General features: G+C 59.0%; 1 protein-coding gene across 3 annotated transcripts in view; it reads right to left on the bottom strand.

The window, feature by feature from the left end:
• The window catches only part of FLNC (filamin C), a 29,001-nt gene extending 20,475 nt beyond the window's left edge, over positions 1-8,526 (bottom strand). For 2 of the 3 annotated variants that reach the window (XM_084897594.1, XM_084897593.1), the window contains exons 1-7: positions 7,804-8,525; positions 3,253-3,501; positions 1,203-1,300; positions 913-1,063; positions 700-818; positions 499-576; positions 134-296 (exon numbers count right to left, since the gene is read on the bottom strand). In XM_084897594.1, coding sequence (XP_084753720.1) covers positions 134-296; positions 499-576; positions 700-818; positions 913-1,063; positions 1,203-1,300; positions 3,253-3,501; positions 7,804-8,158 — 1,213 coding nt within the window. In that variant the 5' untranslated portion in view covers positions 8,159-8,525. Of the gene's footprint in view, positions 1-133; positions 297-498; positions 577-699; positions 819-912; positions 1,064-1,202; positions 1,301-3,252; positions 3,502-7,803 lie in introns of all 3 variants that reach the window. The other variant, XM_084897595.1, reaches the window with a different exon arrangement.
• Between the last annotated feature and the right edge of the window lie 6,286 nt (positions 8,527-14,812).

Here is a 14,812-nt window from a genome sequence, read left to right on the forward strand (position 1 = left end):
ACACACGGAACCTGAGGCCCCTCCCCCGAGACCATCTACCTCCCGCTGGCACCCTGGCCCAGTCCCTCACCCACACCCACCGTCAGGGTCCCTCCTAACACCCGCCCCACCCCCCCTCGAGGCCGGTCCTTACCCGCGGTGTAGATGTCAAAGTAGGTGGGTTTGTTGGCTACATTGCCCACAGGCTCCAGGCCAGGGCCCCGGGCTGACACCTTGTTGGCGTCCCCCAAGGCCATGCCCACATTCACCTCAAAGGGGCTGTGCTCAATATTCTGGCCAGCGAAGAGCACGGTCACCTAGGGGTCAGGGGTCAAAGGTTAGCTTCTAGGGAAGAGCAGATCTGAGAGGGGGTGAAGGGGAAAAGCAGAGCCACGGAGGGCGGGAGGAGGGCGGCTGTGCCTTTGGGTGGGCTGTGAGCTGAGAGGGGGGTCCACTGAGCCAGAGCCCAGGATAGGGATGGAATGCGGAGCGAGGGGAGGGCCAGAGGGAGGGAGGTACCTTGTGCAACCCGGCGACCTTGGGCACATAGGAGACGGCATAGGTGCGGTCCTTGTCATTGTTGGGAACCACCTTGGCCTATGGGGGAGGGAACAGGTTGGCAGTCACCTGGCAGCCACCTCCAGGCCGTTCCCGCCGCTGGCCTGTGGGCTCTGGCCCCAATGTCGCACTAGCCCCTTCCTCCCCGTGGCCTGTCCATACCTCCTCCGTGTGGCCCTCGGGATCCTCAATGTAGACCAGCACCTCGCCCAGGCCGGCGTCCACCGTCTGCACCGTGAAGTGGGCGGGCTGCAGCACCGTGTTGCCCTGGGGCTCGATGCCTGAGGGGGGAAGGCAGAGGCGGGTTTCTCAGGGAGAGCCTCCCTAGCAGGCACCCGGCTGACCGGGGAGGGCTGCGGGGGGCTCAACACCTACCAGGCCCGTAGGCGATGGCCTTCTTGGGGTACAGCTGCTTGGAGCGCACGGGGGCGCCAGGTTTGAGCTTGGCCTTGGGGAACTGGGACAGGTAGGTCATGACAGAATGCTCGTCCACGTTGGGGTCCACAATCTCCTCGGGGGCGATCACCTGCCACGGGAAGGAAGGGGTTACAGGGTGCCCTCCTTACCTGGCAGCCTGGCTCTCACCCCCATCCTGGCCAGCTCTCCCCGCACAGCCAGCCTGCACCCTGTCCCCTCCGCCTCCCAGACCCAAACCGCGAGCGCACCTGGGGCACCCCGAGCCAGTCGTCCGCCTGCTGCATGGCCTCCCGGGCGTTCTGCACCGGCTGGTTGGGGTCCCAGGCCGCCCAGTCGGGACACAGGCCTGCGGAGATGGTGGAGAGCGACAGTGACGAAGGGGACGCGGTCAGCCAGAGGCACAACAGGTGCTCATCAACACCCTCACAGGCTGTAGATTCACACCCGCTCCCGCCAGTCAGGTTCCTGCTGACCCCACGTCAGGGCCCGTCGGCTGGGGTGCCCATCGCTGTGTAGAGGCAGGCCGTCTCTCCTCGCACCAACAATGGGGCCTTTCTGCCCTGGCTGATGCAGCCTGGCACCAGCCCTGCCAGCCAGCCAGCCTCCTGCCTGCCCAGGCTCCAGTGCAGACCCTGAACACCAAGCCCCTGTGAGGGCACCGCGCCCAGGCCCCTCCCCCTCATTCTGCCTCGGGGTGGACAGCGGAGGTCAGAGTCCCTGTCCCACATGCGCCCCTGACCCCTGCCCTCAACGGTCCCCTCATAGCTGCCCTGAGGCCTAGGTCTCCATGCACTTCCCACGTCAGCCTGAAGGCGTAAGACTCTCTCCTCTCCTACCTAACTGCTCACTTGGGTAAGGTGACCAGATCGTCCAGGTGTTGGCGGGACAGTCCTGATTTCTAACAATTTTTCCCAAGTCCCACGGCGTTTTAAAAAAGTCCCGATTTTTGGAAAGGTTGGAAACATTGGAAAGATTCTTTCCAGCCGGGACCGGTTTGGCTCAGTGGATAGAGCGTCGGCCTGCGGACTGAAAGGTCCCAGGTTCGATTCCGGGCAAGGGCATGTACCTTGGTTGCGGGCACATCCCCAGTAGGGGGTGTGCAAGAGGCAGCTGATCAATGATTCTCTCTCATCGATGTTTCTAACTCTCTATCCCTCTCTCTTCCTCTCTGTGAAAATCAATAAAATATATTAAAAAAAAAAAAAAGATTCTTTCCAAAAATCGGGACTTTTTTAAAATGCTGCAGGACGCGGGAAAAATTGTTAGAAATCAGGACTGTCCCGCCAACACCTGGACGATCTGGTCACCTTACACTTGGGGAAACTGAGGCATGGGAGAGCCGGCTGGGAGAGGGTGAGTGCTCTTCTGTGTTCACCCAGAACCCAGCTTTTCTAACAAAAGAAATGCTGAGGCAGCCCCAGATCACCCCTTTGCCGTCCTGCCAGCCCTGCCAGTCCCGTGAGGGGACACAGGGGTTAGGGGGTGCTGGCCTAGGCTGGACCTAGAGGAGGGGAGGGATGCTCCCTGGCGGGGAGGGGCCCGCTCAGAGGCTGGAATCCGTGCCTGGCCGGAACAGTTGAGCTCACTGCTGGCAGCCGCACCAACTGTGGGCAATGGCTCAGCAGCTGGGAATGGCTCCCAGGCTGCCGGTGGCCCAGCCTCCCACCCCCTGCTCCCCGGATGACCCCAAGCCGGGGGAGACGTCCCCCAGGAGACCGCGGCCTCCTCAGGGAGAAGACCTATCTTCTCCGGGGAGGAGCTCAGAGACGGAGCTGCACTGCAGGGCTCCAGCCGCGGTGCCTCAGTCTCCTCACGGGCCCTGGCTGCGCCCCCTGACCAGGCCAGGGCTGGGTCACTGGCCCCTCCAGCTTCAGCCCCTCCTCCAAGCTGTGCCAGGATGTCCTGAAGAAGAGCCTTTGCTGGGATGAACTCCTGGGCTTCTTGCTACAAGTCTCGGCTCGGCAGAAATGGCCCATATGGCAAGTAGGACGCCCAGGCTCTATAGGCGCTAGATCAGTTCTGCCACAGACAAGCTGTGTGATCCTGGACAAGTCACTGCCCTCTCTGGACCTCCGTGTCCTTGTCTATAAAAGGAGGGCTTTAAGCCTTTTCCTGCCACTGCAGAATCTGGCGTACCCGTCCGGAAAGGCCCGACTCCAGCAGAGTCTCAGCCAGAGAAGGGGCAAGCCCCACAGGGGTCCTGATCCCCCGCCCTGACCACCCGGGCCTCAGTACCACCGGCGCCCCCAGCTCTCCTCCCAGGCTAAGGGACCCGTGCGTGCCACGGGGCCCACTCACCGGGGGCACAGTTGTCCACCAGGGCGCCCAGGGCTTTGCCGTCCTGCCAGTCGCGATTGAAGTTGGTGATGGGCAGCTGAGGCACCTTGTTCTGGATCCAGCCGAGCAAACGCTGTTTGGGGGTCTGCTTCCGGGCATCTTCGTCATCCTCATCCTCCCACATGGGCATGGAGATGGAGTAGTGCAGGATCAGCGTCCAGATCAGCCCCAGGATCAGCTTCAGGTTCCCATCCACGATGGCCTTGCTGTCTGCAGAGCCGAGGGGACAGGTTTGGCTCAGGAGGGCTCTGCCCTCCACTGCCCAGACCCCTCTGCCCCCCCAGTGCCCTGCCTCCTGCCGAATTCTCACCCTCCAGAAGCCCACCCCTTTACCCTTTACTGCCCCCCCCTTCCCTTCAAAATGAGGCTGCTCCCCAAGGTGTCCCCACAGCAGGTAATCTCGCCTCTGTCACCTGCATGGGTCTCATATCAGGCGGCAGATATCCATGCAATGATCTGGCATGTAAGTCTTTGTGGGGCAGACACTGTTTTGTTTTGTTTCATGTTTTAGACCATTTTTAGAGGTATGCTTGACTTACCACACGTTGCACACATTAGAGAGTACAGCTGGATAAGCTTGGACAATATGTACATACCCGTGATGGACACACCTCCCCAGAGCTTTCTTTGTGACCCCTCCTCCGGCCCCTCCTTGTTCCCCCCCTTTCCCAGGCAACAGCCAATCTGCCCTCGGTGGCTACAGACTAGTTTGCATTTCCTAGAGTAGGGGTGTCGAACTCAATCAGAGAAGGGGCCAAAATCTAAAATCCAGCCTAAATCGCGGGCCGAATGGTTTACTGAACAGTCATAAACTGACACTGTCATAAACTGACAGCGGAGTGCAGTGATGACAGCGCGGTGCGGGCCACATTGCAAGGCCTGGCAGGCTGGATTTGGCCCGCGGGCCTTGTGTTTGACATATGTGTCCTAGAGTATCACACAAATGGAATCACACAGGGTGCACTCTTTTTCTGCCTGGCGTCTTTCACTCTGGACACTGCATTTTCTCTCTCTATACTCAGGGTCTCATACATAGTAGGGTGTCAATACATGCTGGATGAATGAATGAATATTGAAAAACTGAAGTTGGAAAGTAGGATCCACTTGGTTCCAACCAAACTGTCCTCTGAAGACTGTAAAAAGGCTTTTGGAACAACGTTCTGGGAGGAGGGAAGGGGTACAGTGCAGACCCTGGTAAGGCTTGAAATCGTGTGATCAAACGCTGGGGCCAGTAGGACTTCACAAGAGCCGGGGGAAGTGCCCCCGATGTGGAAGCAGGTCTGAGAAGCTGACACTCCCCACCAGCCCCTCCTTTGAGGAGTGAGATGGATCAGAACTGGTTCCCCAAGATTTGGGAGGCCTAGCTCCCTTTTACCAGCCAGAAGAATATCCAGGAGGGGGGTGGGTGAGGAGGGTGTGGACTGGAGGATAGGTCTTTGGAAACCAGCTTAATTGTAAAAGATGATCCCAGCCTGAAGAGCACTGAGAGGGCAGGACACTCAGCCTTGTTTACTGGCGTGGCCCTGAGAGGTGGGGACGGGTGGGGCTGAGGCGTCTCTTGTACATCTTTTCCTGCCCCTTTCTAGATTTGGGGGGGGGGGGGCAGCTTTAATTAAGAGATCAAGGGCCTGGGGAGTCCCAGGACCCCCACCCCAGCCCACCCCACCTGCCCCCAGAGGAAGAATCTCTGCCTCTCTGTCCTCCTGGCAAGGGCTCTGGCCCCCTGGCTCCCCCACCCTTTCCCTGATTCATCCTTCCTTCCCCAGCAGCAGCCGCCCGCTCCGCTCCCCCTGGCTCCACTGCAGCACAATGGCCTGGCAGCCCTCAGATTCCATGACACACTCCCTCCCGGCCTCCTGGTGCTCAGTGCACTCCCTTCTCTACACACAGGCCCAGGCACCGCCAGGGTCTTGACAGCCAGTGCCCCATGGCCTCTCACTGGCCCGGCAGCCTCCAAAGTTGGTGCTTACAGAGTGCTTCTGGCGGACTGGAGCCAGATCCCTGGGAGGGAGGCCTGGAGGCTGCAGGGGGAACGGAGAGGGACGAGGAGGGGGTGGATGGGGGTGGGGGTATGTTGGGGGAAGATCATTCATATTTGCTGCAGGAAGAGGTTTCTCCCCAGCAACTGGCGGCGGGCCAGACAGCAAGTGGTCCACTGAGCCTTGCAGGAGGGGGGTGGGTCCTTCTCGGGGAAAAATGACCCTCCTTTCCCGCTCCTCCTCAGAGGCCAGGCAGGAGGGGGGCTCAGCTCGAGCCAGGCTTCCTCCCTTGCACCCCACGGAGCCACCACTTCTATGCTTGCCTACGGACACCCCAAAGGGGTAGGAGGAACCCCACAGCCAGTCCCCGAAACCACCCCAGGCCCCAAACGGAGGGGGAGGAGAGAGGGCCGGTCGAGGGAGGTGCCGGGACAGCTGCTGTCCCCTCCAGCCCCTCCCGTGGCTGTTGGCGGAGGGAGAAGGAATAGCAACTGGGGAACAGCTGCAGGACAGAGCTGCCTCATAGGTCTCTTTGTTCCGAGGGGCTGAGGGGGGTGGTGGGGCAGAGGCGGGGGGAGGGGGAGAGGGAGTGGGTAAGATGGGCACACATCTCTTTCAGTCCTGACTCAATAACCCCTCCTTCAGGTGGGCTTTTCAGCTCCCACCCAGCTCTTAGAAAGGGGAAGTGGGGAGTCTCTTTGACCCTCCTCCCAGGTGCCCAGAGGCTGATCCGGTTCAGTTTTGAGACAGTGCCCAACGGAGGCCCCCAGGCCAGCTCCTTCCCACCATGAAAGGGAGCAGAGGGAGCAGAGGGAGCAGAGGGAGCAGGACGCCGCCCCTGGCCCCTGGCGGGAGCCTCTTTGCATTCAGGTCTGGGCAGCCCTTGCCGCCCGCGCCCCCTCCCCTCCACGCTCAGCCGCAGGCCCAGCAGCTGAATTGCTGACAGCTTATCTCATCAGCGCGAGTGAGCCACTTGGCTCGAAGGGGAACGGCTCCCTTCCTCTCAGTGGGAACCAAGGCGCTCGCCTCCCGCCCCGAAACCAGTGTTTGCTTCTTCCCCCTCCGCCCTGAGCCGGCCCCTCCTCGGTGGGGCGAGGGGCTGAGCAGGCACCGCCATGGGGGAGGGGAGAGGTGCTCTCCGGAAGGATGAGGCCTGGAGTGGGGCCCGGCCTGCTGCTGGGAGGGGAGAGGAGAGGAGGGGAGGGCTGCAGTTTCCTATAAAGTCATGCTAAGGCGCCAGGCTCTTCCCTGGAGACCCCACCTGGGGCAGCTCATCTGTCAAATCCCAGAGCACTGGGGGCTCGTCCGGCCCCAGGCTGACTCCTCTCTGATACCCCCCCCCCCTTTCCTCTCACACACACCGGGCCCCTCCCCCACCCTGTCCTCAGGCTTGTCCTTCTGGAAAGCTCAGAGACATCTGCTGTGTCACGGAGGCAGGGCTATTTCCAGGCCAGAGCGGGTGGGGTAGGGGGGCAGTGTTGGGGCAGGAGGAGGTAAGGCCTGGAGAGGGGACTGGACAGGGCAAAGGGCCCCGGATTGACCTCAGCTGCTAATTCAGGAGGCCTATAGGTGCCCCCAGGGGAGTGGGGGTGGACAGACACTCCGTTATCTGAGCAGTCTTCGGCGGCCTGGCCGGGCAGGCACCTGACCCCCAGGGAGAATCGGCTCCTGGGGCCCGGAGTGGAAGCCCCAGGGACGCGTTCCTGTGAATCACAGCACGACTCTTAGGAGACACCCCAGAATGCGGGTCTCCCTCAGGCCCCGGCGGCAGGAAGAGTGCAGGGCTGCGAGGGGAGGGGCAGCCTCGGGTCACGCAGGATCCAACCTTGGCCTCGGGCTCCCAGGCTCAGAGTGTCTCCCCGCCCCCACCCCGCGCAGACACACCTTCCAAATCTGGTTACACTCCCTGACTTCCTTCTAGAGGCCTTCCCCTCCCTCCCCGGGGCGCAGACCGTTAGCGGCAGCCAATCCCGGCCTCGGCGGTGGGCAGGGGCCGGGGCCGGGCGGCGGCGCGGACCTGCGAGCCCCCTCCCCAGCGGGCTGGGCCGCGGGGCGGGCGGGGGGAGTTCCGCGCTCGCTCAGCGCCTTTTTAGGTTCCTGCGGCCGGGCCCTGCCGGCGGCTCCTGGGCCTGAACCAGCCGCCGGGCACACACGGGCCCGGTCCTCCCTTCGCCTCGGAACCGGGACCCGCAGAGCTCAGGACGTGCCCTCGGCCTGCTCCTCCCGGGGAGCTGCCGGGGGCCGGGCAGCCGCTGCTTTGTTTGGGGGGGAGGGGATGCCCCCAGTGATCATAGCGGGCTCTGGCCCTGTCCCCCTAAGCGTGGCTGAGGCTGCCCCATAGCAGAGAGGGGCGATGAGTAGCCGCGGGTCCTGAGAGCCCGTAGGACCCCCATAACTCCAGCATCGCCCTCCCCATGTGCAGAGAGGGGCGCGAAGGGGTGCCAGGGGCCCGCCCTCCGCCCCTCCGCTCCCCGTGCCCGCCGGCACCTGCGCCCCCTGTCCCCAGCGCTCCCCGCTCGCCACCCACACTGACCGATGGACACGAGCTTGATGTGCTCCCGCTCGAGGAACTCGAGGGCCACGGACACGTTCTCCAGCTTCATCTGGCGGAAGTTGGGGCGCGGGTGGTACTTGCGGTACATGCGCTTCTGGCTGAGCACCTCGAGCAGCGCGATGAGGCGCAGCCCGTCGCTCAGGTCGCGCTGCAGGTCGGTCACGCGCTTGCCCACGCACTTGAGGTGCTCGTTGCACCAGCGGGTGAAGGTGTTCTGCTGGATCTTCTTCCAGGGCGCGTCCTCCGCCAGGTCCTTCTCCGTGGACGGCATGTCGTCCGCCTCGTCGCCCAGGCCGAGGCCCGGGGCCTCGGAGTAGCCGCTGTTGTTCATCATGCCGGCGGCCGGCGGGGCTGCGGCTGGGGCTGGTGCTGTCGGGGTGCTGTCGGGGTGGACGCGGGGCGCTGTCGGGGCGCTGTAGGGCGCTGTCGGCGTGCTGTCGGGGCGCTGTCGGGGCGCAGCGGGACTCGCAGGTCGGCGCCGCGCGGCTCTCCGCTGGTCTGGCGCCCTGGCTGGCGGGATCGGCAGGCTCGCGGCTCTGGGCTCCGGGCCGCTCCTCTGGCTTTCTCCTGGGGGCGGAGCGGTGCTGCTCGGGAAGTGCCGGCCGGGCCGGGGCGGGGGGTTTAAGAAGCCCCCGGGCCGCGCTCCCCCCGCCGCGCTCGCGGCCCCCGGGTCCACGTCAGAGCGCCGGCCTCCCAGGAATGCCGCCCGGCCCGCGGGTGGGGGCTGCACGGCCGCCCGCCCCGCCTCCTCCCCTCCCCTCCCCCACCGGCCCAGCAGCCCGAGGGGCCTCCCGCCCCCTGCCAAAGGGGGAGGGGGGCTGGTCCCGGGGCCCTGCGCTGGAATGTAGGGGGGGGTGGGCACTCAACACCCCAAAAGTAAGGATTGTCAATCAGAGGTGAAATATGCCCCCCTCCGCGGCCCCGGGACTAAATGGGGAAACTGAGGCCGGTGGTTGGTGCAGAACACACTCGTGTTGGGTGGACAGACTTTTGTGGGTGAGTTGGCGGCGGCAGGGCCGCTGACAGGGAGCCCTGGCTCCCAGCCCAGGGCATTGTCCACCTGCGGACAGGGCCGGGGAAGGGAACCGTGTGTGCTGGGCAGAGAGAGGCTGAGAGGAAGTGGGGACACTGCGAGGCAATTGGGGAGACGGCTTTGGGGGTGCTCCACTTTACAGGTTGGAAAAGCCTCCTTGGAAGGCCAAGTCCGGGGTCCCAGGAGAAAGAGGGGGGCTGCCCCTGTGACTCAGTGTCCCTGTCACCAGCCCGTTTGGCCTCATCCCCTCAGAATGAAGCTGAGCTCAGGAAAAGAGAACCCAGTGAGTCACAATGTGCTTCTTCCGTGTTCCCCCCCTCCCCCTCCCCCCAAGCCTGACTCAGCCAAGGTGATGAGAGGGATGGAGAGACACGGTAGGGAGCCCCCTGGGCAGTGTGCCCATTTGGGCTACAGGGCAGAGCTTTCAGTGAAAGGGCGGGTTGGCCAGACGGAAGCAGGGAGAGCACCGCCCGGAGCAGCCAAGGGAAACGTGACAGAGGCCGGTGGGCAGGGAGAGCCCCAGGAAGCCGGCCAGGAAGCCGGGCACGACTGGGCCCAGGGTAAGCAGAGGGCGGCTGGAGGCTAGGGAATGGTGACCGCAAGGAAACCGAGGCACTGAAACAGAGGAGCAGACTTACATAAAAGAGCACATGTGGCCCTCCCTGGCCAGGTAGCCCAGTTGGCTAGAGAGCATCCTGATACACCAAGCCTGTGGATTGGTCGTGGTCAGGGCACATGCAAGCATCAACCAATTTATTATTCCAAGAACAACAAAAATCAGCGTTTCTCTCTCCCTTCCTCTCTCTCTAAAAGTGAATTGATAAATAAAAAATGTGAAGAGGATACATATTCCATATCCATCATGCTATAACATACAGGTACCCCCTTGGGCCCAGACTTCCTCAGCTTGCTTATTCTTCAAGACCAAATATGTTTGGGTCAGACAGCCTCCAGCTCAAGCTATGTGATGACTGAAATTTGGGAAGGTTCTGGGACCTTATAAGTGAATCAGTCTATTTCATTCCTCTTCTCCCCCCAGACTCGTGAAAAGGAAGGGGATATGGGAAGCTTTGAAGGCTGTCTTCCCTCTGAAGGACAGAATGAGGGCAATCCGCGTTGGTTAAGGAGCTCAGAAGACGTGCAGGGGTTTGGGGGGCAGTGCTTATTGAGAATGGGGTCCATGAATGATTGCTTTCCTTCTCATTAGGGAGGGAGGGGGGGGAGTGGAGAAGTGGCCTGCCCTGTGGGGCTTGGGAGGGGGGAGCTGTGGGGCCCTGATAGTGACAGGCGAGGTATAAATAGCTCGGAGAGGCTCAGGCTCATGTTCTGTCGGCTGCCTGTGACGAGGCGCTCAGGAATTCCGCTCTCCTATGGGCACCCCCTCCCTATCCCCAGCACTGTCATACCCCATACCACCTTTGTCCCATGGCCAAACCAGCCACCGAGCATCAGAGCTGTCTGTCTGCTTGAGAGGCTGAGTTTTCCCGTGGAGAGATGCCCAGCTCCGGGGACACATGACACATAGCTAGGTCTCACAAGGGACTGAGTGTGTGTGTGTGTGTGTGTGTGTAAAGACACTTCTGACACCCCACCGAGGTGCCGGCTGAGGGCTCAGTGATGTTGTCTCTGAAGCCTTGAGGAAGAAACTGGGGAACGGATCTGAGAAAGGATGGGTGCATCTCTCTGAGCAGCTGGGAGGAGAGAACAGGGTAAAGTGGGTTTGCTTGGAGCCAACAGCCCCTGCACACATGCTAGCGGCTCAGGGACCTGTTTTGTGGGCGTTACCTGAGGCCCCTCAGTCGGTGGAGGGCCTCTGTTAGGGTGGCATGTTCAGAGGGAAGCCGCCGAGGGGAGAAAGAAGTGTCTCTCCTGCTTCTCTCTCCCCCCCCCCCCCCCCCCCAGAGAAGTCCTTGTGAGACCCCAGAGGAGTGAGTGGTCCAACAGAGCAAGGAGCCTGGTGCCAAGGATGGTTCCCGGAACCCTCCTTACCCCCCTGAAACCGGAGCCGGTTGCTCTCCAGGATAAATCGGGGCCTGACTCAGGCCCCAGCCAGCCAGTCAAGTCACAGCAGCCTGACCCAGGGGCAGGCCGGTGACTCAGCCCTCAATATAGCCCATGAGCCCAGGCCCCAGGCCCGGCCATGAGGCTGGAACAGACCGTGCACAATGCTGGTCCTGGGGCTGCCAAGTGGAGTGGCCTCCCTGAGGGCCAGCGTGTGTCCCTGCCTGGGCCAGGCGGGGCTCACAGAGGGGCTTACAGGGGGTTTCATCAGCTGGGTATTCGGGGCGGTGGTGGCTGGGCCACAGGCCGTTTATACCCCCTGACTCACCACCTGCTGACCTGTCTCTGGGGAGCAGGTTGCCTGGCTTTCCACCGGGCCCCGGTTCTCGCATCAAGGGACGCTGCTCCTCCGCCGCGGACAGTGGCCGTATTTAACTGGGTCTGCGCAGTCTGAATGAGCAGGCCCAATGCGCCATGTTTTTCTGGAGCCAGGGACATTTTCACAGTCACTGGTGAAATAATAGGCTGGCCAGGCTCACAGCAGGCCCTTTGATACTGATTGTGGCCCTGACCCAGGTGCCAGCGACAGTGTGGTAAGATGGAAAGAGCTGCCCTAACTGGTTTGGCTCAGTGGAAAGAGTGTAGTCCTGCAAACTAAAAGGTCCCAGGTTCGATTCCGGTCTAGGGCATGCATCTTGGTTATGGGCACATCTCCAGTGAGAAGTGTGTAGGAGGCGGCTAATCAATGTTTCTCTCTCATCGATGTTTCTAGCTCTCTATCCCTCTCTTCCTCTCTGTAAAAATATCAATAAAATATATTTTTTAAAAAAGATGGAAAGAGCTATAGGCTCTGTAATCTTGGGCAGGTGATGTCACTTTTTTGGGCCTGTTTTCTCACCTCTAAAATGGAGTTAATGGCCCAGCTGGCATAGCTCAGTGTTTGAATGTTGACCTATGAGGCAGGAGGTCATGTTTCGGTTCCCTGTCAGGGCACGGCCTAGGTTGCAGACTTGATCCCAAGTGTGGGGTCGTTTAGGAGGCAGCCGATCCATGATTCTCTCTCATCACTGATGCTTCTCTCTCTCTCTCTCCCTCTTCCTTTATGAAATCAATAAAAATATTTTTAAAAAATAGAATAGAGTTAATAGCGGTCTCACGGGGATTTTTTATGTGTGAAGATGAAAGGAGGCAACGTAAAATGATGAGCATGGTGCCTGGCAGCTAGTAGGTGATCAAGAAATAAGTTAGTCTGCTTCCTGTGCTGGTATCTTGGAAAGCCTATGGGTTCTGGGGAGCTAGGTCTTCCTCCCAGCTCTGTCTCTATCCCCGGTAGAGTCCACAGCCAGGATCTCCACCATGCTTCCTTCTTCCCTTCTCTACATCCTAACACTCCACCTGCCAGCATCAGAACCAGAGCACTTCTGATCTTTGGAATTACCCACCCTGACCCTTAATAGCAGCTGATCCTTGACAGTAGTAGATGGTATACTGTACCACGTGACCCAGGAAAGGAAAGCAGAGGGGGGTGTTGTGCAGGGAGAGAGCAGAGAGGAAGCAGTTATGCAGAGGGCTAGGGGGGAGGTGGGGGGGGGGGATTGAAGGTCCTTGAAGGTGGGATGAGTCCTTGGTTCTATCTGTACCTCAGCCTGGGTACATGTTCCCCTGGCTTCTAAGAGACACCCTGTAGACTTAAAGCTAGTTCAAGTGACTAATACATTCAACACAGAGAGGCCTCTTTACTCTGGTGAAGTATATCAATAAGACCAGGAGTCAGAGCTCAAAAGGCTGAAGAGAATGGCTTTCTAAGATGAGCCAATGGGCCTGACCATTGTGGCTCAAGGTTGAGCGTTGACCTATGAACCAGGATGTCATGGTTTGATTTCTGGTCAGGGCACATGCTCGATCCCCAGTGGGGGGCATGCAGGAGGCAGCTAGTCAATTATTCTCTATCATCATTGTTGTTTCTATTCCTTTCTCCCTCTTCCTTCCTCTCTGAAATCAATAAAAATATATTTTAAAATAAAATGAGCCAATGGGCAAGTGTCCTAAAGGAAGAGCTCTGTATTCTAAGCAAAAAGGCTGGGGAAAAGCAGGATCATTTTCCTGTCATTGCCCAGGCTCTAGATTCGGGCCTGGGAAGGACCAATAAAGTCCTGAGGCCAATTGCCTACCAGACCATGACCTCCATCTTGACTTCTGATTAATTCCAAGTTAAATCAGTGATCCACAGTGGTAGGTAACCTTCTAGTCCTTTCCGCCATGCATGTTCTCTAGCCAACTGGTGGCTAAAGTCGATAAATAGCAGGGTTTCACTACACTAAACCACCAGGAGCCTGGGACCAATGGCACCTGTGAGTTATGAAGGAATTTCAATTAGGTTCCAACTGAGGACACACAGTCTAATATAACGGAGGGCAGTGCTTCTGAAATTTTCTTGGACCTACTGACCAACTGGGGATCTTGTTTACATGCAGGTTCTCTGCTGCAAGTCTGAAGGGGGCCTGAGAGGCTGCCTTTCCAACAAGCTCACAATGCTGACCTGTGGGCCACACTCTGAGTAGCTAGAAGCCAGGCCACCCTAACTCAGTACTATCTTTGAAGTCATGTAGAAGGAGGCAAAGGGGACGTGTGGCACTGCCGTCAATCTGCCCAGGTGCAGCTCTGCTTAAAAGGCTGGTCTTACCGAAACCGGTTTGGCTCAGTGGATAGAGCATTGGCTTGCAGACTGAAAGGTCCCAGGTTCGATTCCAGTCAAGGGCATGTACCTTGGTTGTGGGCACATCCCCAGTAGGGGGTGTGCAAGAGGCAGCTGATCGATGATTTTCATCCATGTTTCTAACTCTCTATACCTCTCCCTTCCTCTCTGTGGAAAAATCAATAAAATGTATTTAAAAAATAAAAATAAAAAAATAAATAAAAGGCTGGTCTCGTTTTCAGCACTGGCCCCAGGGCTGCTGGGATGGACTCCCACCCAGTTCAGCCTCGTCACTCCTCTGGGCTGCACACAATTTTAAAATCTAAGTGGCTTTGCTGCTGAATTCACTCAGTGCTTAGCAGTGTCCACCACCAGACATGCTTTATAGGTTGCTTTGGATATTTGGGTGAATGTCTCTTCTGGCATCAGGTGGGAAGAAAGTAGAGAGGAGGGGTCTCAGGGAACCAGTGGTCATGGGGGTCTTATGAACATACTTTGAGGGTTTTCACATGGAAACTTCATGATGAGAACAACCAATCACAAAGCATTCCACAGGGATTAACCTTAAACAAGGACACTCATAATAAATTATCCTCATGTTCTGCTTGTCCTCACTCAGACACATTCTCAATCCTTTGCCCCGTTTTGAACTCTAGGAGGCTGACCTACAAAGATGACATCACATGGGCACATCTGCTCTCTGGCTCCCAGTAGGGCTCAGCCAATGAGAGGTACCAACAGAAACCTGGGGTGGGAAGAAGGTGGGGATACATAAACGGCCCCCTTTATTTGTGGCTCTGACAAGGACCACATCTCCCTGTGGCCTCCACGGGTCTGGGGCCCCTTTGCAGGCCTGGAATGGCAGCCACTTTCCACTGTTGCTGGTATCTGGGGACTTCACTACTCCTTACTGGTTTTCAACTTTGCCTTCTGTACATTGTCCCGTCATTAAACCTTTCAGTAAAGCTTTTCTCACTGTGTGTGTGTGTGTGTGTGTGTGTGTGTGTGTGTGTGTGTGTGGCCTGTTTACTGCCAGGTGCAAACCCCTTGAGAAGTCATAGGACTGAGCCACGAAGGCTCCCACGCAGATCTAGGGCATTCTTCTCCAATGGCTAGAAGGCCCCCCTCACACAAAGTACCCAGTTCATTCCATTTCTCTGTGCTCAGATGAGCTCCCTGAGAGTGTTAATAGGTACAGACCAATCCATCTGTGATTTGGCTGGCAGCACAGGAGCCAGCTTCATTTCTGGGGTCATTTC

This window comes from Pipistrellus hanaki, assembly GCF_964339955.1.
Source record: "Pipistrellus hanaki genome assembly, chromosome: 10".
Lineage (NCBI taxonomy): Eukaryota > Metazoa > Chordata > Mammalia > Chiroptera > Vespertilionidae > Pipistrellus > Pipistrellus hanaki.